This window comes from Psittacula echo, assembly GCF_963264785.1.
Source record: "Psittacula echo genome assembly, chromosome: 2".
Taxonomy (NCBI): Eukaryota; Metazoa; Chordata; class Aves; order Psittaciformes; family Psittacidae; genus Psittacula; species Psittacula echo.
The window spans coordinates 109,363,780-109,387,086 of NC_137737.1; the positions used below are offsets into that span (position 1 = coordinate 109,363,780).

Below are 23,307 nucleotides of genomic sequence, written 5' to 3' on the forward strand. Positions count from 1 at the left end.
GGTCTATGCCAAACCAAGCTTATGTTTGCTGATTTTTACTTTTAGATTGAGCTGGAAGGAACAGGTTAAAATTACTAAGGTTAAGTTTTAATCTGAGCATGACTGTTTTCTTCAAACCCAATGACCTTTCCAACTCGCTTGCTAAGCATTTTTATCTCATACCTTCAGAGAGGGCTTTTGTTTCTTCCAAGAATTTGTTTTCTCCCATGTAGAAGTTCATTGGCCTTGGATATAAGCAGAATGTTCTTGCCACTGCTTGCCTTATCTTTTCTTACTGCATCACTGGAGAAACCTGGCTTGGTTACACAGGATTTGAAACATATCCATGACCAGGCAGGGTGATCATAGCGGTGGTATTTCTTGATACAGTCAAAGCTCCATAATACCAATATGAATATGAAGTGGATTTTCCAGGAAGTTCTTACTTGTAGTTACAATATGGGATATTTTCACTAAGGTTTTTTTTGCTTTCTGGTGGGGCTAGTGTGGGTAGCATATGGGCTGTGAAGATCAATAAGCCCTGTAGTGTCATCCTGTCAAAACTAATATCTTCACAATGTTCCTCTAAGGTTTCCATGAAGTTTCTCCATTAAGACACTTGTAAATTTCTTTCTTCATTTTCATTAGTTTCTGGGGCTGACAACAGATTTTGAGGGGTAACACCATTCAAATAGAGCTACTACTTGAAAGCCAAGATGGGAGACCATCTGCAAGCATAGAGACTGATGCTTATATTTTTTTGCATCTATCACTTTTGCTTGGACTTAAAAGATCACAGTGTACTTGGAAGAACATTTTCCAAGGAAATCAGTCTCTATTTCTGCTAAATGAGGTCAAGGTCTGTGACTAAGCTGTAGAAAGAGTCATGTAAAACTATGTTTTATTAAAATGGGTTGGTAGCTTTTGTGGAGAAAGAAATATTTGAAATAATGTTTATCTTAATTTCTAAACAGTAAGGAATAAAAAGCTTAGAGGCAGTTTGAGTCATGAAAATTGCTGGTCAAGACCAGCAAAGTCACATAATCAGACTGTCACTGCCATCACAGAAATAAAAGTATGGATTCTGTCTTGTGGTGTGCCTTGACTGGACTGTAATGCATAGGACTAAGAAAAGCCAGTTGCCTGGCTTGACAGTATATCTTGTTATTTCAAGATATGTGTAGAAAACCTCTTGAGATCATGAAAACCTTTAGCTCAGGCAATAATTTAACTGATTCCTGTCGCAAAATTACCATGCTGCTGAATTGCAGAGCACTTAAAAAACTGGTTGAAAAAAGTTAGTGATCCATGCAGCTTAGGATTATGTAATAGTGCAATGTCTGACTCAGATTAACAACTATTAGGTCACTGTCAGACAGTCACTAGATGTGATAGTGGCTCCTTTGCTTGGTCACGCTAGCGTGCCTGCGGTGAGAATAGAGTGCTTCTTTTAATACAAGGATGTCCATTTTCACAATGTGACCACATTGCAGATCGTGAATTTACTTGATTTTCACAGGAAAAGTACAGTGCATACATTGAATGTAGGTTTTATCTTTTGAACATCTCATTCTTACTAGAAAAATAAGCCTTTGACATTTATAACTGGCTGGCTTAAAGGAATCTATATATACAGACCTGAAATTTCCATATTGTATTAGTCATTTAATGCTATATGTTTTATGCCACTGTGTTAGCCCCTCTATTTTTGTGTGTGGCCTGTCCCTAATACGTGCTTCCTTTTGTAATCCTGAATGATGTAAGCAGTCTAAATTACATTGATTATCTGTAATTGCTAGAAAGTAGTGACTGTAATCCTTTAATTTTAAGAAATCTTCTGTGAGGAAAGCAAGTAAAAAGCCTCCAGAGTTGCAAACTTGAGTGTCGCTGTAGGGTACCCAAAAGACAGCAACTGAGCTAAGTATGTGTTAACCTTGTTCCAAATTTTGGAACTTTCTTTTCATCCCCTTTCACTGTTCTTCCAGCCCAAACAGCATTCTAGACACAAATTGTAAGCACTGCTAAAAAAAAAAAAAAAAAAAAAAAAAAAAAAAATTTAAGGTCATACAGTTCATCACCCTACACATTTAGAAGGATAAAATGCAACATCTATACCTGTATATGAGGTATATGCTTAAATATTGCCTATACAACATTTATCAAAGGACTCAATTTAATATATTCTCTTACATGCACATTATACAGACATAACCTCCTGGCTGTTTTCTTTCTGGGAGTAGATGTTGATTGATGGTTCGGAATTTGCAGTGGAATTCACAACAGGCTCTCCAACTGATGTGCTGTACCTCATCAAATCAGAGAGACTCTGTGTTCTATACCACAGAAAAGGCATAAGCAGTCTAATCACACAGTATATTATTAATCACTGGAGCAGATCAGAATTTTTTAAAAGTTGACTGTTGATTGTGTGTGCAGACGAGGAGAGTGGATGAACAGATGATCACAATTCTGTATTTCTATTTGTAGAGCCAAGATTTTTGTATGCAATCCTTTGTATTGCCAGTCACATTCCTAACAGGATTGGAAAAATCAGACTGTGTCAAAATCTTGCAGACATATTACTGCTAGAATTCTTGCAGACCTTGTAATGTAGATAGATATGACTCAGAGATTAATTATGTGTCAGGTTCCTTTAGTGACTACATTTTTAATGACACTCCTAGCGAAGAATCAACTTGCTATTAGCCACAGAGATGAAGAAAATAAATCCAAGCCCAAACCCTCAAGCACATATTACCCTGGTACTGACCACCACAGTTGCTCACCAGAAGCATGTGGATGAAAATAATAGTCAAATGTAAACATGAAACTTGCCACCACAAGTATATGCAAACTAAAGAATGTTGGATGCAGACAAAAAACCAAAAAAAATCCAAACAAAAAAACCCCACATCCATTTTTATGACATTGTGGGTGGGATGCCTTTCTTCTTGTTTTTTTCTATATGCATACCATTCACAAGGAATACCTCTTGAGTTTAATTACTTTTTTTCCCCAGTTACTCCCCCTTATTGATCTGCCCACGACCTTGGAGTGAATTTATGTTAGTGGCCAAAACATTTCTTTTATGAATCCCCATCCACTGTTCAAGATTAAATTATATTGTAAGTATCACCTTACTGGTGTGATTGCTGACATGGAAGCAAAAGCCAGACATTCGCTTGAGAGTTTTACCCAAGGCACAGTATCTCTCATATTACATGCCAAAATGGATTAGGAATATAATTTGAGACTTCATTTTGTTCTGAACACCTTTAACAAATTATATAGAGACAGACATTTTAGAATATGTATCCTTTTATCAATGTCAAGATTTTTATTAATGGGAAAGGCCACACAGAATGGCTATAAAATATCAAGACCTTTGGGATAAAGCAATGCGCTGCATGAGGAGCGTTTGGAAGTTTGATTCTCAGCATCAACGTACCTTCCATGTGTTTGTAAAGTCTGAGATTCGAGGAGAGGAATTTCCCTGACAACATTATGTAGTGGGTGAGTAAATAAATAAGCAAATGCTGAGAATCTTTGGTGTTCAGTATGGGAATGAGAACCTCTGTTTGTTTACCATTGAGCATAAAATGGGAGCACAACCAGAAATAGCACTTCCAGAAAGCACAATTTATATCCTCTCACTTCAAACAGTAACGCAGCATTTCTTTGAAAAGACTGCTGTGATCTGAGATGTAAGTACCAATATGGTCCAAATGTGCGTTTCAGTTTGCGTGCATGATTAAATGCCTTCCTGTCTCAAAGCTGTACATCCATGACATCATATCTTTACATTGCCTTTCACCTGTGTGCCAGCCCTGCAGTTTGTGGTCCTGGCACAAAACCAAGGATTCAGAAGTATCCTCTTAACTCACTGAATGGAACCATGTTCACCAAATGAAAACAAAAAGTCAACATCATTCACTCCTTATTTTCTGAACAGACAAGGATATTAGACTGAAGGTGCTGTAGTCCTAATAATGATTAATTAGGGCCTCTCTGTTAGGGTTAGGGTTAGGGTTGGATATTACAGTGTCGCTGTTGGTAACTACACATAATGTAATTGCATTGCCTTCCTTCTGTATATATCTAATGTGAATTCCAAGCACGTTTGGCTGTTTCTCATATATGTCTTACTTGCATTTTTATAGTTAAGCTGCACACCTTGACGTAGATATCACAGCCATTCTGTCAGTTATTTTAGCCGTTATTTACCTTACACTCCACATCATTATACATTATATTGTGCATTTTGCATTGCTCTGAATATTGTACTGCTACAACATAACCAGATTATTGAAAAAAAGAGGAAATTATGAATATTGAGCCTTCATACTGATCCTATAAGACACTTCAATTATGCAGGTTTGTAAGTCGCTAATGGCCATAAAGTATTTTTATTTTATTAGTCATTCTGAGTTATTAATTATCCATTTTGTACTACCTGCTACATTCTCCTGTATTATTTGCTTACTGTCTATATTCCTATGTATGCATTATTTTATTGAAAGCATTTGTTAGCTAATTGTTTTTCACAGCTTCCTGTAAAAACATAAGAAACTTAATTCTGCAGTCTCGTAAAATAACATTGGAGGGGCTATGTTGCATATCAGTACATCTTTTGTAAGTGAGAAGTTTTCACATATATCTGAGATAAAGAATATATTTCTTGAATACATGTTTTATAAATAAATTTGGAACACATGAGTAGACAATATAGGGAAATCGGGCTTGTAAAGTGTAGGTAATTTATGCAGTCAGATTTGTTATTTTGCAGGCATTTTGACTTTAATTACGTTAAGATTTAATTGCACACTTTTCTAACCACTAAATTATTTCAGCAAATTGTTGTGCATTAAGGACATCATGTTAGCAGCAAGGATGAGTATTTTCATATCCTTCAGGGCATCCTCAAAAACAAAAAAGCAAATGTAACATGAATGTTGAGAGTAATAAGAATTCTTCAGCCTAATAATGCTGTGTCTATTTAAAATCTCATTCCTATTGCATCAAGTGGGTTTGGTCTGCTGTCCATAAAATTGCTAATTCCACTGTTTATTAATAGGCAGTATGTTCATCAATTATCTTGCTTTATTTCATGAGTGATTAAATGTTCCTAGTTTGGCCAAAAAATATCAATGCAATAAAAAAAAATCTTAATTGTCTTCCTCTCAGCTATTCATTGCATGATCAGATAGCCCTGTCTCCAGCTGTTAATGGCGCTAAACATTGATAGTTCATCATTAAACATTGATAGGTTCAGCCAACACAATTATGGTGAAAAAAATGCATATTAAAAAAAAATAGTGGTGGAACTAGAGGCTGTGTAGGGTGGTGTGTTGGGTTTTTTTTTCTAGACATATATTAACATATTAAAGCAGGATTGAGGTGTGGAAGTGATTTAGGAATTGCACTGGGGTTTTTTTCTGTGCAGAATTGCCCACTAAATATTGAAGAAAAGCACCACTGCTTTCTTTAGTGAGCAAATATTATACTTATTCTTCCCTTCCTGGAGGATGCACTATGGTACATTCTTGGGGATTTTTTCTAATTCATTATGCTTTCAATACTGTAGAAGCAGTAATATAGTTAAGGTAAAATGAAGCTATATTCTCATTAATACTCATGACTTTTATCACAATTGACATAATAGATGTTTTCACAGTATCACAGTATCACAGTATGTTAGAGATTGGAAGGGACCTCAAAAGATCATCTAGTCCAATCCCCCTGCCAGAGCAGGAACACCTAGATAAGGTTACATAGGAATGTGTCCAGGTGGGTTTTGAATGTCTCCAGAGAAGGAGACTCCACAACCTCCCTGGGCAGCCTGTTCCAGTGTTCTGTCACCCTCACTGAGAAGAAGTTTCTTCTCAAGTTTAAGTGGAACCTCTTGTGTTCCAGTTTGTACCCATTACCCCTTGTCCTATCATTGTTTGCCACTGAGAAGAGCCTAGCCCCATCCTAGTGACACTCCCCCTTTATATATTTATATACACTAATAAGGTCACCCCTCAGTCTCCTCCAAACTATAGAGACCCAGCTCCCTCAGCCTTTCCTCATAAGGGAGATGCTCCACTCCCTTAATCATCTTAGTTGCCCTGCGCTGGACTCTCTCCAGCAGGTCCCTGTCCTTCTTGAACTGAGGGGCCCAGAACTGGACACAATATTCCAGATGCGGTCTCACCAGGGCAGAGTAGAGGGGAAGGAGGACCTCTCTCGACCTACTGACCACCCCCCTTTCTAATACACCCCCGGATGCCATTGGCCTTCTTGGCCACAAGGGCACAGTGTTGGCTCATGGTCATCCTGCCATCCACTAGGACCCCCAGGTCCCTCTCCCCTACACTACTCTCTAACAGGTCGTTCCCCAACCTATACTGGAACCTGGGGTTGTTCCTGCCCAGATGCAGGACTCTACACTTTCCCTTGTTATATTTCATCAAGTTATTCCCTGCCCAACTCTCCAGCCTGTCCAGGTCTCGCTGGATGGCAGCACAGCCTTCTGGCGTGTCAGCCACTCCTCCCAGCTTAGTGTCATCAGCAAACTTGCTGACAGTACACTCAATTCCCTCATCTAAATCATTGATGAATATATTAAATAATACTGGTCCCAATACTGACCCTTGAGGCACTCCACTAGATACAGGCCTCCAACTAGACTCTGCCCCATAGACTACAACTCTCTGGCTTCTGTCCTTCAGCCAGTTCGCAGTCCATCTCACTACCTGATCATCCAGGCCACGCTTCCTCAATTTAGCTATGAGGATGCTGTGGGAGACTGTGTCAAATGCTTTGCTGAAGTCAAGGTAGACCACATCCACCGCTCTGTCATCATCCATCCACCGTGTTATTTCCTCATAAAAGGCTATGAGGTTGGTCAAGCATGACTTCCCCTTGGTAAAGCCATGTTGACTGCATGCTATTGCAATGCTATTGCAGCAGAAAAAAAAACTCGTAATGCATACACAAGTCTGAGAGTTGTGAATAAACATTTATTTACTCTGAACTTCAATCTCTCACAGATTTTAGAGCCTTTACTATTACTCCTTTTTGTTACACAGGTGCTTGCTCCCCTTTGTTTTGGGTTTTTCTGTAATTTTCTGGTCTTTGCTACTTCTTTTTTTCCCTCCTCTTTCAAATCTGCTGCTCCTGCAAAGATTTATCCTCATCTTTTTGTGACTCTGTGATCTTTGCTTTCACAAGCATATTTTCTCTGTTACTCTCTGTATCTGCTCGTCTGATTCCTCTCAGGCAAATCAACCTATCTATTTTCTGCTTTTTTCTCCAGTACTTCCTCATGGAAGATTTCCTGACAGCTCAGACTCAAAATGGGTGTAGAACTAAATGTTATATTTTCTCCTAAACATTACCACCATCCTACTTGCCATTCAAGCTCATATAGGAGTGCTTAACCAGTCTTCCTCCACAATTTATGGAAAGCGTGTCCCTTTCTCACTGTACAGACAAATAAGACTTTTCATAAGCTTTATCGCTTTTTAAGACTACTCTTCTCTTTAACATCTATATTGCCAGTCCGTCCAAAACACAGCTAGTAACATTGCTGCTCTCATTGGTCAAACCATACCTATATCTTTTAAGCTCATCTTTGTCTTCTAAATGTTCCACACTGTTCTGCTCCAGCCTATCTGTTATAGAATCATAGAATCATGGAATAGTTAGGGTTGGAAAGGACCTTAAGATCATCTAGTTCCAATCCCCCTGCCATGGGCAGGGATACCTCACACTAAACCATGTCACCCAAGCCTCTGTCCAACCTGGCCTTGAACACCACCAGGGATAGAGCATCCACAACTTCCTTGGGCAACCCATTCCAGTGCCTCACCGCCCTCACAGTAAAGAACTTCTTCCTTATATCCAACCTGAACTTCCCCTGTTTACGTTTTAACCTGTTACCTCTTGTCCTACCACTACAGTCACTAATGAGTCCCTCCCCAGAATCCTTTTGGGCCCCCTTCAGATACTGGAAGGCTGCTATGAAGTCAAATCAAGTGTTTCCTCATCCGAGCCATTCTGCTCTAACAGTATATTAGGACTGCATATTCTTAATAATTCCATGTCATCCCCTGTGCCTGTTATGACCTCATTATTCTGTAAATGCTCTGTCCTTTCAGTTCTTTGTCTGTCTACATATACTCTTTTTCCACAGTATGCTAAAATGAAAAATTCATAGCCATTCAGATAATAAAAAAATGAAAATAAATCACTGATTCTGTGCAAGTCCCACTGTATTGTACTTCTCCATGTCTTTCTTGTGTCTATGGAGCAAGGTTTTACTGTTTTTATCTTACATGGTACGCTAATCTATTGTTAGTCCTAAGATAATTTATCAACCATCTTGTGGATTGTTGTATGATTATGGCCTTAAATTAATTTAAATACATTTAAATGAAAATCAACTGGCTGAAGTTTTGTTTTCACAAACCTTTAAGTGTGAAAGATATTCATAGACACCGGAGATACAAGTATTTTTATTCGGTCATTATATCCTTTACTGGTATTCCTCTTGATGGGATATTGTTGGTCAAATCACACTTTCAATGATTTAAGTAATAGAGCTACATCCCTTTGGGTTTTTCTCTGTTACACAGTCTAATAGATCATACTTTTAAAGGAGTTTGTAGGGATTTGAAATGCTCCTTTGAAATGATAAGGATTGTCACTACAGTATAACTGAAAAATCAGTTCTTTGACTATATTATTTTTGTGCTTTTTAAAGTGCATTTGGCCATTCTTCAGGTAAGCCAGTGAGCTCATCCATTTGGAATATTTGAAGTGCTTTTTGTGGTATTTTGAAAACTTTTCTTTTGGAATTCAGTCTTCTGAGAATGAACATTTTCTGCATTGCAGGGATCCAGTGAGGGAGAATGAAATGCAGGACATCCACAGTAGCTTTGAGGCATATTTAAAAAAACCCTCCATTTCAGCTCATCACAGATTCAGAAGAAAATATAAAACCTGTTGTAATGAAATGCAGAACATCATTTTCCAGACTGACTAACTTAGTGCTATTTCAGAAAACTTCATTGTTCCAAATTCACCAGCATGTGCATTGTCCACAACCTGTTCAAACATGAACTTTATCTGAGAGAACACTGGAGGAACATAGTGGAAAACTGTGGACACATGTCTATCCATATTCAAAAAAAGATCTCAAGGGCGACATTTCCAAAAGTATTATGTGACTATCCATGCTGGAAAGGAATAAAGTAGTTGAGTGACTCCCATTTCAGTTGTGTGCAGAATAAGAGAGCATCCTCTAAGGAGTCCTCTGCCCATCAGAAGCTGAGACAGCACCATGGGAATGTTTTGCCACATGTAAAACCGCATAATTTATACATTAATAGCTCAGAGGTTGCAGTAGCGGTTGCATCCAGACTTTTTCTAATGATGAGAGCTGAAATGAGGACATCTGGCCTCAAACAGAGTAGTGGTTATATCACTTATGGTGAAGATTTCCCTTTCAAATTGTTGCAACCGGTAGTCTATAACCCTGTGAGTCACTTCAAGGCCAAATAACTGCAATCAAGTGTTAGGCGTTGAAATCCCTTACACTGTTACAGCAGTGTGCAAGTTTTGGCTATACGAATTTCCGTAACGGTAGCAGGAGTAGGTAGGGATATTTTAAACACTGCTTGGTACTCTGAAAATTTATGGAAAATTAAACCAAGCCATGCATTATCAGAATAAGATTTATTTTTCTAATAGGAGTGAGTAAACAGTAACTACAACAACCCTGATTATATAGGTTATTAAACAGTTTGTTTGATTTAATTTTGACAGAGTTAGTGCCAGTTATTATTATTTTATTCTTAATTTGAAAAAAGCTTACAGAAATAATGTTTTCATATAGTCTTGAGATGCTTAGGGTCTAGGACAGACAACATTCAGATCAAGTAAATTGCACTTTAATCATGAATAGATGTGGATTTAAGACAAAGAGAAGTTTTACCTTAACTGAACCACACTTAGTATTTGGTCCAGAGTATCCCAGGAAGTGATCCATTAGGGACATGATCTTTTTTAATGCATTTATTTGGTTCTGAAAACATGCAGATGAGCAGATAAGGCTTCCTGAGAGGTCCCTACCCATAAATGTTTTCAGGACTCAAGTTTTACAGTATAGGTGGTGATACTTACCTTGTGAATTCATGAACAATAGCGAATTTCATATCAGAAAATGTTCTTACATGTTTTCCAGCTGGTGAAAAGAATATTTTTCCTGTGTATTGCTTAGGTATCCCCTATCACTATGTTGGACATGGGAAATATTAAGTGAAAAAAATAGTCAGAGACTGTTTATTACAATTATTTGTACAGTAAGAAACAATGCTAAACATGCACATGCTGATTTTTCTCTTATCTTGAATATCTTATGGCTTCTGTTGTATTTCATTTTTTTAGGCCTTTCTCTGAGATCTGCCTGTTGCATAGCCATACGTATTAGATGACTTTGGGACTTGCTTTACATCAACGATGAAGGGATTATCTAGCAGCCGTAGTCATCATCATGGGGTTGCCTGTGACCCTCCGTGTGACAGTCTGCCACACCACTCAGACAGGAAGCCATATTTGTTAAACCCGGTGGACCCCCATCCTGCAGACCACCCTTACTACACTCAAAGGAACTCTTTTCAGGCAGAGTGCATGGTGCCCTACAACGATCAGATTGCCAGCAGCACATTTCCCCGGAGGCATTATAGTTCTCACCATGAGCTCAAGGATGAGTGTGCTCTGGTTCCCCACGGAACTGCCAACAAGACAAACCGCATTCCTGCCAACCTTTTGGACCAGTTTGAGCGGCAGCTGCCTCTGAATCGGGATGGCTACCACACTCTGCAGTACAAGCGGACTGCCATGGAGCACCGCAGTGACAGCCCAGGGAGGATCAGGCATCTGGTTCATTCTGTCCAAAAACTCTTTACTAAGTCACATTCACTGGAGGGACCATCCAAGGGGAGTGTCAATGGGAGCAAAGCAAGTCCAGAGGAGTCACAGACAATGAGGTATGGGAAGCGCAGCAAGAGTAAAGAAAGGCGATCAGAAGGTAAGCCCAGATCCAATGCATCAGGATGGTGGAGTTCAGATGACAACTTGGACAATGATGTTTGCATTTATCATGGTCCCAGTGGGGTCATGACCATGGGAAGATGCCCTGATCGTTCTTCTTCCCAATACTTTATGGAAGCCTATAACACTATTAGCGAACATACTGTGAAGTCATCCAGAAGCAATAATGATGTCAAATGCTCTACCTGTGCAAACCTGCCTGTGAATTTGGACTCCCAGTTAATGAAGAAAAGCTCTTGGTCCTCTACATTAACCGTGAGCAGAGCCCGTGAAGTTTACCAGAAAGCATCAGTTAACATGGACCAGACAGTGGTGAAAGCAGAGACGTGTCAACAGGAACGGTCATGTCAGTACCTCCAGGTACAGTGTGGACAACTGATTGCTGTTAACTGTGCTCTGCCTTGTCTAAGGTGTTTGTGGGGGATGGAGGTTTACTCTGATATTTCAGCTTTCCCAAGAGGTCACTGATCATCAGACAAGGGGTAAAGCTGCTGAAATTAAAAATAAACCTGCTTTTTCTTTCCTTTTTTTCTTTTTTTTTTCCCCGAGCATTCAGTATTTCAAGGAAACAGTTCATGTTGGAACAGGCTTATAATTTTTTCCTGTGGGGAAAAATAAGACCTTTCTGTGTACTTTTTGACTTTATAAGGCAGTCACAGTAGTGGTATAGGGAATTTGATGTTGTAGTGCTTGTGCTTAGCATTACAATGTCAATTAACTGAATGTAACCAGGATACAAATTCTTTGATTTCTGTCATTTCAAGATTTGCCTTCATTTACTGCTTATTTTATTGTGAAAGCTTTTGAGACCCTTTTGAGAAATTTTGATGTACCTTAATACTTCCTCCATCAGGAAAACAACCTATTTTCCTTTTTGCCAGAGAATTTAAATTCTCATAAAACAGTTATTGTAACGTGTCCAGATTTGTTTGTCTGGCTATTCCTCTTTCTCATGGCTTTGAGTCAAAAATAAAAAATCAAAAGGTTGAAATTATTACTTGTTCTGATTATACATTTTAGGAGTACATCACCTACTCCCTCACAAGCTGTTTGCAGTTAATACAGCGTCACTATTTTCACCAGTATTGTATCTTTAAATGTCAAGAATCAGATGTCTGCTCTTGGAGCTTATCATACTGCCGGTGAATGTTTGTGGCAGGAACATGGATCAGAAAATATTAAAACTGTTTCATTCTTAGGAGAGCTGTGAATAGCTTTATGCACTTTAAACGAAGCACTTATGGCACATCTAAGTGTGTGTGTAAGATGGAACAACGTTGCTCAGAGAAGAGAGAAGACCATGAGGAAAAAAGAGGTTTGCTAAGATGATTTGGTTTCATTTTAATGTAGTGGGACTCTTGTCTATTTGTATAGAAACTGTAGCAAGTTTTCTGGTATGAGTGCTTTAATGAAGCAGTCAGCTTCCACATTCTGTTGTTTAAGTCAGTATGCAGAGAAAGCGTAGGACTGAGGCATCTGCATTTAAAAATTGATGTTAAAAGGTTTTATTGAATGGCATGCAAAATAGTTTTGAATGCCAGCCTCTCGTATTCTAAGTTTTAAATGTAAAGGAATGGATCTGTGTATTTCCTATTAGTTGTTGGGAGAATGGTTTAGGGGGAGAGGGGGCAATATGAATGCTCCGTGTGTTTGGAGCTGTGCATGTGGACTGGGGGGGGGGGATTCAAAATAGCTTCGGGTTGCAACCTTTTGCGTTTTGGGTTTTTTTTTTCTATTAAGTCTCTTTTGTCTGAAATTTGTGAGTGAGAAGAAATTGCAATTGAGCTTTGATTGTTGTGGTTACTTTAGACCTTGAGATTGCTTTTTGTTGATGTTTTTGTTTACTCTTTCAGTCTTTCTCTCAGGTTTAGAGAAAATAGCTGACAATTCAGTATGTGACCAGATGGCTAGAAAAGAGCAAAAAACTGTGCCAGCATCAGCTTTAAATGAACACCTCCATGGGGACTTTTAGATAATGTTTAACTGACAGGAATAGTCTCTTGAAGTGGAATTAGAGGACATTATCTGTGTCTATGTGAAAATATGTCCTACAATTGAGAAGAGCAGGAATTCAAATAACTAAATTCTCACTGTGTTTTCCATTCTCACTGGTAGTTCTATTTTGGTTTTCGTTTCATTTTATTTGATTTTGTCTAACTGTATGCTTGTTTGTAAAAGCCAGAAATATAACTGTTTTGAAATGGTTTAAAATAAATAAATAAATAAATAAATGAATGAATGAATGAATGAAAGGAAAACATTAGCCAGACTTTGATTAACTTTGGAAATAATATTCATAGTAGCATAGATTTGAGAAAGCAGGTCAGGATTACTCTTCTCTCTTGGCAGCTTGAAAGGATGACACATGGATATAGGTATTAAAAAGTCAGTCTATTTTGAATGCATCCGACTGCCTTTCTCTTCATTTTATCACTAATCCTTTTACACTACAAGCCCTTTGGGGCTTGGACTTTGTTCTCTTTTGTGTTTTCACAGTGCCCAGTACAATGGGGCTCAGAACCTAATTGAGGCCTTTTAGCTGTCCTGCAGTATAATTATATATTAACTGGAGCAGACTATTACTCCATTAGGGTGCTGCAGAAGTATTCTGTAGATTTGTTATTTTCCTGATGACCTTCTCATCATTGTACCAAAAAGCTGGTGTCCTATGTTGGAACCATTAGAAATGCACTAAATGAAATTAAAGCTTCACATTCTTGACAATACTGGACAACTCTAATAATTTAACTTTGTTATTATGATGCTACTTTGTTGTTTTATTTAACTCACTAAATGTTAAATAGATGCTTTTATGAACTCACTTTTAATTTAAGCTGTTGTTTACAGTCCAGGACAAAAACTCTCTGATCCTTGAAAGAGGCAACTCTTTTGTTCGTGCGAAACTCTTCCTGTTATAATACCTGAATTCAATGAAGGAGTGACTTTCTTTCAACTCTGGGTATTCAGGGTAATTTTCTTTGTCCTGGTAGATCTATCAGAGATCACAGATGACATTGACTTCACATTTGCTTGCAAAGGCTTTTATCACCGAAATATCTGGATGATTTCTCAGTGTAAAGGCATAGAAATAACAAACAATTATCTCACTTAGTGTGGTATTTTCCACATAACTGTTCTGTGGAAGGAGTTGGCAGTAGTTTGTGTTACAGATGGGCTTATTTCTCATAGTCTGGAATTCGGATTGAATGCAGAGCCCTCCTGCATTGCACAGTCTTCCTTTATCCTGGCAGGCTCCATTTCCCGCTTGGGTGCTGAGGCACAGTGTCTGTCCTTGGCGGTCTAGAGGAGGCTTGTCTCAACACTGTGCATCTCCAGAAAGAAACATTAGCTCCCAAACTAGCCTAAAGACTGTCAAGCAAACCTTTTCCTCTCACCTGTGTTTTGTAAATGGAGTTGTATTTTTCTCTTCTCTTGTATTTCTCCTTTCAAAAATGAGGAGCTACATAGTAGAAAGATAAAGTCCTTAGTTTTGAGCTGCTTCTTACATCAGGAAAGTTCTTTTATTTTTTTCAGGTTTACAGTTGGACTAATTTGAAGGAAGGTGAGAAGGGATTGTTTGTGTTTTCTTAAAATTCTTCAAAATGGTTTCGGTCCCTTGAGAGAATAATTTATGAAGCAGTGGACAGCCTCTCTTTCTCTGGTATCTTCTCTGGAAAAAAAAATAATATTAAGCAAAACTATCAAAGACAAAATGCAGTCTTCTTCTGCAAACAATAGGGTCTAATACACAGGTAGATATTTTTGACACTCTTGTTTTCTATGAATTCATGATTGTTGAAGCTAATAGAGTATCCAATACACTGCAGAGTTCGTTTCAAATTATAGTTCTGCCATTCAGTGTTCCCTGATAATTACTATTCTAATTGTCCTTGGTCCATTTGTTAAAAAAATGGATAAAAAAAAAAAAGGATAACATTTTTGTATTATTCCTCTTTTCTTCTTATGTGGGTCAGTCATGTTTTCTTTTGATCCCATATGATAAGGCTCAAGTCAATTGTGTCAGAGGATGAAAGGCTGAGATTTTACATCTGAAAACTGAAGAGCAGTAGGTGAGGGTGATGGTGATTCCATATTTCCATCGCTTGTCTGTTGGTGGGAGACTGTGAGAAATACTATAAAAAAAAATATATAAGCCAAGTTTCTGGGTATAACAAACATTTTCTGGTGGAAAAGGGCTCTGTTCATGCTGTGCTCAGTTTCCTGTGTGAAGATTATCTGTAATGTGCGTTATTGCATAATGTGTAGTGTTAAGAGACACAATAGTTCAAGTGACTTGTTTTCCACTCTGAAGACAAGTCATGCCCACAGGCTCTGAGGAGATGCTGCTCAATCCTAATTTCTTTCTGTTGCCTGTGTCCATGGACGGCCAAATAGAGGGCATCACCCTGTGTCAGAGTGCTAATAAGGACCAGTATCTGCCGTATGATTTTTTTAAACACAGTATGGCAACTGCAAAGTGTTTATCCTTATGGCACAGCAGTTTATGTTAGATCAGTTATCCTGGGCTTATGTACCAAGTCTGTCTGCATTTTCAGTTTATCTTTACTTTTTCCTTGTTTGTAGTGTTTGCATTTCTGTCACAACTGCCATATTGGTATTAGACTTTCAGTATCTCCCTGTATATGCATTTATATATAAGTTGTATTTTAATATTCATTAATATTGATCTTCCATTTTTCATACAACAAAAGACTTGCCTTTTTTTCCTCTTATTTCATTATGAGTTGCAATTGAATGAAGCATACATTATTTTCCCTTTATTTTTCTTGTCAGAACTACAAAGTATATTGAGTTAAAAGTTTAACATTAATTTACTGAGCTCATATAAAACATACTTCTCAGTAAAGCTAGTGAACAAATTTGAACAATTGTGAAATAAAATGTCAGATGTTAAAATGTATTCTAGGCCAGCTTCCAGGTATGCAATAATCCTAAAAATGTTTGGAAATTTGTAAATTTTCATGAATTTTAAAATAAACTAATGTCTAAGAACATTAAAATTGAAAAAGTGTCATTCACAGAAAGCAACTTACTTCAGCTTTAAAATTGTGAGATGGGTAATATGAATAATGAATAAAGTTACGAAATGTGTGTGGACTTGGAAAATAGAAATGAAACACAAAATAGCTCATTTACAAAAAATAGATTAATAACAAATAATTCCATTGAACCAACATCTTGGTTATTTAGCCTACCTGCAAATCTATCCATTGCTATATTAAGAATCCTACCCTTGATATATTAAGACAAATATGTAGGAGACTATCTCCATATAGCCACCCTCCTCATCTTTGCAGTCCTTTAATTTACCTTTTTTTAAAAAAAACCAAATTGTCGGCTGAATTGGTGAGCATGATCTTGCCACGTATTTCACTGTGTTCTCTATTCACTTAGTTGAAACCTGGACTGACCTTTGGTGTCTGAGTAATGCAGTAATGGGGGCCACCTAATCACTAAGAGCTGTTCTACAGCAGTGGCAGTACTTAACTTTTAGCTGCTATTTTATCTGCCCATATATCTTAGGTAATAATTTTCTATGCTTTAGGTTTATAACCATTCTGTAGCTTCTTAGTATTGGGTATACTGGCACTTATTTTTTTAGGTTTTTGGATTAACTTGAATTCCTGTTGGTTCATTATGTTGATATCCCTACATTCTAATAGCACATCCATTAATGAGCCTAATTCTGGCAGCTGGATCCCTGTTTTGTGTTGCTAGCATACAAACCCACATATAGGATCCAGCAGCATACTTAGGTGACACTGTGCTACATATACTGTTATGTCAGAAATGTTTATGAAAATTATGGCTGCACATAATTTAGTATAGATTTCAGTTCCTTTGTGGATAAGATTTGTCTCAGTCCTGGATCTGACTCCTTTCTATAGCCTTAAGTATCTGTAGTGTTCTAATCTTATTCTTTTCAGTAATTTCACTGGGGAAAAAAAAAGCAACTTCAAGACAAATCAAGCCCAGCAAAGAGGATGATTTCAGTCTGCATCCAAGTATTCTTAACTTTTATTGTGGAGATATGCAGAGTAGGTGGGGAAAAAATGCTGAGCGGTGGTATATTTTCCTCAGTCAGTGCAAAGTCGTAAGTAGTATTTCCCCTATATCCAGTTATTGGGTTGTTTTTGTTTGTTTGTTTGCTTTTGTTTCAAGAATGGAATTTCAGTACAGATCTTGAGTGGGGACATACTACAGTGCCGGAAGAGTGGTTTGAGCCGGGGGCAGCTGCCCACCGTTTCTGTTCTGCCTTACAAATAATCTTGTGCTTTGCTTTTTGCACAACTGAGCTTCTGTCACTAGTGAATTAAGCAACAAGAACATGAATTTATTGTGTACTGTTTGTCCTTTTAGCCTGTGCAATGGACTGTCTCATTTGGGCTTCTGATGTATAATGTATTTCTCTCATCAAAGGCTAAGGAATGTGCATTGCAGCTGGATAAGACAGTGTGATAGTTCTGGTGGAGGGCTTCCAGAGACAGTCTCTGAGTTATCTCTGAGTGTTCTATGCAAATAAGTTTGTGTTTAACTTTGCTTTAGTGACAGCCTGTCAATCACCTTGGTAGGAAATCTATGAGATTTCCTGGTCTCTAGCAATTCAGTTTCCAGCAGAAGAGAGCCAAGACCACAACCTTGATTTGATATCCAGTGGGACACTGCTGTAGAGTAGAGCTGACAATTTGGAGTCACTGAGAAGGCACATTCTAATGTTCTGAAACCAGGAAAGTTTCCTTAGGGCTGAATGAAAGCTTCTTACATGGGTATATTTCATTGTATTCCAAAAGAAAGCGTTGTAGAAGTTTCAGTGAAGTCTGTCCACTGTCCAATAGATTTGACAGAAGCTAATAGCCAGCTGGAAATGGTAACTTAACTGCATTACTTACGGCTGCTCGCTGTGAGAGCACAACATTAGCAAAGCACCAGAGATCATTCAGTTACAGTCAACCAACAGAAACAGTATAAGGGCTGTTTCTCAAAATGCTCTCCCCACCATCAAAAACATCAGTTTTCTCCCAAGGATGCAGATTCGGCTACATGTTCTCCATCCACAAGCCAGTTTCCTGCTGACTGATTGATAATGGGCTTGTGGTCATGTGTAGTGAAAGAAAGGTAAAAAGACGTCTTATTTATCAATACTGAGATGTGATGCTAGCTAGTCACTGTATACAGCTGCTGAAGTGATTAGGGAGAGAACTGATTCACCCCAAAATAAGGTACCTAGAATTGAGGGAACATTTCTCCATTGCTATCGATTGAAAGTGTCCTTTCAAGAATTGGTATTCATGTTAACAGTCATCCTGTCATCCTTACTTGGGCAAGGAGCCTTATCTCATTATAGTCCACTGCACTGAAAGCTTCAATGGAATCGAGAAAGATGAGAATAAATGTCTGCCCTCTGCCCCAGAGAGATCATCCATGAGTATTACTGAAGCAGTTCTAGTTTGAGGTCCTGACCAAGAGTCCTTCTACTATATGACCTTCAGTTATGTTTCCTTCAGCTAATAAATGTGGTAATTGCTGTTTGGCTTCCTTTCTGCAGAATGCGTTTGGGGATGGCAAACTTGCCAGGCCCTTGGCTGGAATCATTGTATCCATGTGATCCTTTTTATGGTTGGTTGGATTTTTATGGGTAAAGCAGGAGGAGAAAATTTATCTGGAATCAAGACGTGGTTGTTTTGTGTAGGAGACGCACATTTCTCTTCATAAAACAGGATGTGAATCAGATTGCCAAGCTAGTGGTCAAGGCACCTTTTGATGAATGAAAATCATAAACTGGAGCAGTTATTTGAAGAATTTTTGTCTATTGACTTGCTATATGAGAATTTATACTGTTTTAGCAGACTTTCCAAACTCTTGTTACGTGAAGGAAGATTGCAGTTCTTCAAACTGCTTGTTCAGGTATGATGCAAGGTGCAGGCATTTAGAATTGAGGAAATAATGTTTCATCTTGGACAGGGTCTTTTGGCTGTTAATGCTGTTCATGTATAAAAAATATAGAGTCAGCTAAATGAAATTCATTTATAATAGAACTTGATTGCTGAAATAGTACAAGCTAAAACAAGTGGTGCTGCAGATGCTAAGCATATTAATTTTGTCCTAAATAGAAGCAACCTTCCTATCTGCCTTGTTGCAAACTCATGAGGTTTATTAAACATATAGTTCTTTAAGATTTCTAAGGCTTCCCCTTTTTTGCATACTTCAGTGATTCTTAACACATGCACACTGATAGAATGAAATGCTGCTCATCTTTATTGGTCTGATTAATTCAGTATTCATGAGTGCTAGGAATAGGCTTGGTGAGTGGAAGATGGGAATTGAAACTTCCTTAACAGCACGCAGAAGAGGCATAATAACGGCTAAGAAAACCAAATTGCATGGGTTTGAAAATCTGCACTGAGCAGTCATTAAGCATTGTTCTTCAGTTGTATGATTTCATTTCATTAAGTATTTGCATACTAATAGAAAGCTGAAGTTACAAGTCTACTGCTGTGAGCGATGGTTAGCCACTCCTTCCAGTCCTTGTGTTTACTTCTGTAGTCATCCACATTGCTTTGGCAAAGCACAGGGAGAAGCTTTAATGATTTCAGCTGCAATAAACCAAGTCAAACTAGAGATCAGTAATGAACTTAATTTGCTATAGAGACAATCTGTTTGCTATTTCATCCAGTAAGGTAAGTAAGTTAAACAATTTTTGGGGGAAAAAAGAAGGAAATTAGATATTCTAATTTTATTGTTTAGAAATGGAATAAAAAAATGGGGGTTTACTTTTGTCTTTACATTCTGGGTTTATTTCACATACCACTGTGTGAGCTTTTGAAATGAATGTTTGAAAAGTGGAGAGACAGTATGCCTGTTTAGTTAGTTTCTTTATTGGGGGACCTAGACTATCTATTAGAAAAATCCAGCTCCTTCATATCAAAAAATGTATTAAAGGAATTGACGAGACACTCCAGCCTGGGTAATGATGAAATGTGAACACTTCCAGAGCAACATAAATTTAAAGGTCAGGACAGGTAACCTATACACTAAATGAACCTGAATCCAGATAAAATGTTGGCTGGTGGCAGTGTGTTATCTGTATAGCCTGTTCTGTTTACAAAAGAATCCTATATCTACCATTTAATCAGAAGAAAGAAACTATAGTCAGGCTTAGCTTTCGTACTTGTAACAAACATTTTACTAATGTGTATGCTGAAGTGTCAAGTTTCAGTGAGTCGCCTGGCTCAGGGGCCTTCGCTGAGTATTTTTTGTGTATTTTCAAGTAATCATGTGTTCTATTTCACTGTGCTTTTTGTGCAAGTGAAGTGCACTCTTGATTTTTATGCTTGTAAAGAAAGAATTGTACATGATCTTAAAGATCATTTGCAGAATTAAATGTTTCCAGGATCTCTATTATTTCAATAGTGTGAATAATAATAGCTCTATTTTAATGAAAAAAAAAAGTTCATTGTTAGATCTGAGTTTAGCTCTTCCCCTTTTTCCTGAGAGTAAAAATAATCAGACATGATGTTCCTGCTTGATGATCTGATACTGATACAATGGTATTGCTAAGGTAATTGGATAATGTGATTTTCTTAAAAGCATGAAACAGCTTTATCTCAGGTATGTCCATCTTAATGCCATTAATCCTCTAAGGCAGCAGATACTGTACATATGCACTTGAGTGCAGTATAGTATGTGACCCTGAAAGACATAATATTGGTGATTCAAACAAAGTAAGAGCCTGTGGGAAAATCCGTGCAGACCTCCTGACTGAAAAAAATAAAAGAGATGGAGGTTCACATAGACCCTTTTCTCAGCATTTTCCAAATCAACAGAAGGAAACACACTACAGAGTGTTTAGTACCATATGTATAGAAAATGAATGCATGAAATAATGCGATCAATTTTGTTTTCACAGTTTGTGGTTTTGAGAGGGCTTTATATTTTATTTTTTTCCCATGATATGAAACACTGTATGTGACAGTAAATTGCATTGTCTGCATGAGTTGTTTCAGCCATTTCTTTTAGGAACAGAGAAAGCTCTCTCAAAATCAGGTCACTTCTTTTAGTAGATATTGCTTGAGGTATTTGACTGTAGGCACAAAAATATTAAAATGTTGACATTATTGTATCTGGCTGTATTTTTTAAACAGCAAAATAGGTACAATGAAAGGAAATGCTAAGCCCTAAGACTTGTTTGTCATACTCAAATAATACAGGCAGTGCCCTGAGGTCCTTTCATGAAAAGTATTACAACTGTTAATAGCCAAAGCAAAAACCTACTACTTCTAAAGTAGTACTGCAATTGCTCTCTACAAGTTACATGATGTCTTACTGATTTCTCCTACTCCAATTTCTGAAATCAGGGTTTATGACTATTTTAAAAATGAAATAAGATAAAAAAGGGAACTGAACCCAAATTTCTTTCCCTAATATTCTCTTAAATACTGAAGCCTTACTGAAAAGAAAAAGGAGAAAAAAAAAAAAGAGGGAGAGAGAGTCCCACTCAGCCTTAAATATCTGCAAGAAACCTGGTCAAATTGTTTAACTAAAATAGCCTTTTAACAAATATCCATTACATTCTTCCACTTCAGCCATGTCTAGACGGTTAAGAGAATTTGTACAAGCACTCTGACTTACTCAATGTGTTAACTGAAATTAGAAGTATATCTGGCTTGATATTTTAGTCAGTTCTCTAAATCTGGATGTTTTTCCTAACCATAACCATAGCCATCCTTTTCTCTTTGGCTTGTACAGGGTTTACCCTTAAAACCATAATATGGTAATGGAACTTGGGTTGCATTTATATTATTTACTTTGGGTTTGGGCATGAAAGTAACTTCCAGTACAAAAAACACCCAGTAGGTTTTTGGCACTCCCTGAGACTGCTTTGTTCCTGGTCTGTATGTGACCAGCTCAGCTTTCTATTTCTTCTAGAGTGTTTAAAAGGTGGAAGAGCTGCAAAAAAGTTAGCATGCTGATTTTCAGTGGTTGCTCACTTCACAGACTGAGCAGAGCTCAAACTGGAAACTTTCTCCCAATCACATCTTGCATTGTGAGGCTAAAGCAATGCATTCAAAGCGTATCATGGCACACAGTGTTTGTGTGAATAAATAGGAAGTTTTGTGCAAAATTCATTGCAACCAGCTTTCAAAACCTAGCCTATTGTATCTAAATTATTTTGAGAAGTTTAGGGATAAAAAAGGTATTGTACTTATGTATGGACTTACTGATAACAGAACTTAAGAATTACAGGGTTATGGTGCCTACAGCAACTATAGCTCATCACTTGTGTTATCACCTATAAACTACAGCATTACATCTGACAGTATGTCTGTTATTTTGTCAAACCACAAGTGTTCAACTTGCCTGAACTATAGGTGCTGTATGAGCATTGTAACTTTAACACCCTTAACTTTTTCTCAAAGACACCAACTTTAATATTATACCAACATATCCTATTTAGTGCATGAAAGATTAATTCAGTAATTTATTTTCATGAGAAAAAGCACCGATCTTTAACTAGTTAAAATGTAATGAATAAAATATTAAACAGATTAAAGTGCATGTCCTCAGAGAATTTACAGATTCCCTACATAATATGACTTAGCTATCTAGTATCTTCCTGAAAACTGATTAGAAATACACTATTGCAGGTTTTAAACTCCTGACAAAAGGCCGAGCATGTCATCCAAATGTCAGCAGAGCTTGATTTTACTGAGTGTATGTTAACTTCTTTTTCGTACGTCAGTGGATTGAAAAGTTGAGGTTTTACAGCTGAGAAGCAGGAGCTGTAGGTTCCAAAATATATGTGAGAAGTGGTATGAATATAGAATTGTATTTCCACTGTTTGATGATGCTGTTGGCCTACAGCCGTTGCAAGAATGAGAGATGAAAAAAATATTATCCTCTGACTGTCATAAATGGCTACAGGAGGAGTATAAAATTCTCCATACTCTTCTATGTCACCAATGGAATCAAACCCACTGTCAAATACTATCTTCATTTGTATACAGACATATACACACCAAGAAAGCATTAACTTTCCAGATCTGAGGTCTAAGCATAAACTTAGAAACCATGGAACTGGAACTGCTTTTTGTTTGCTTGTTTGTTGGTTCATTCATTTGGTTTTTATTGCACACAGAAATTTGTCAGAGTCCTATATTCAGTGGGTTCTGTTATTACTCTCAATCTGTAATACTGTAGTTCTTAGAG

The 23,307-nt window shown here is 37.6% G+C and overlaps 1 protein-coding gene across 2 annotated transcripts in view; it reads left to right on the forward strand.

Moving 5' to 3' along the window:
• Positions 1 to 10,485: 10,485 nt before the first annotated feature.
• DLGAP1 (DLG associated protein 1) overlaps positions 10,486 to 23,307 on the forward strand; it is a gene marked incomplete at both ends in the record, with an annotated part of 138,962 nt that continues 126,140 nt past the window's right edge. For both annotated transcript variants that reach the window (XM_080610083.1, XM_080610084.1), the window contains one exon: positions 10,486 to 11,439. In XM_080610083.1, coding sequence (XP_080466209.1) covers positions 10,486 to 11,439 — 954 coding nt within the window. The remainder of the gene's footprint in view (positions 11,440 to 23,307) is intronic.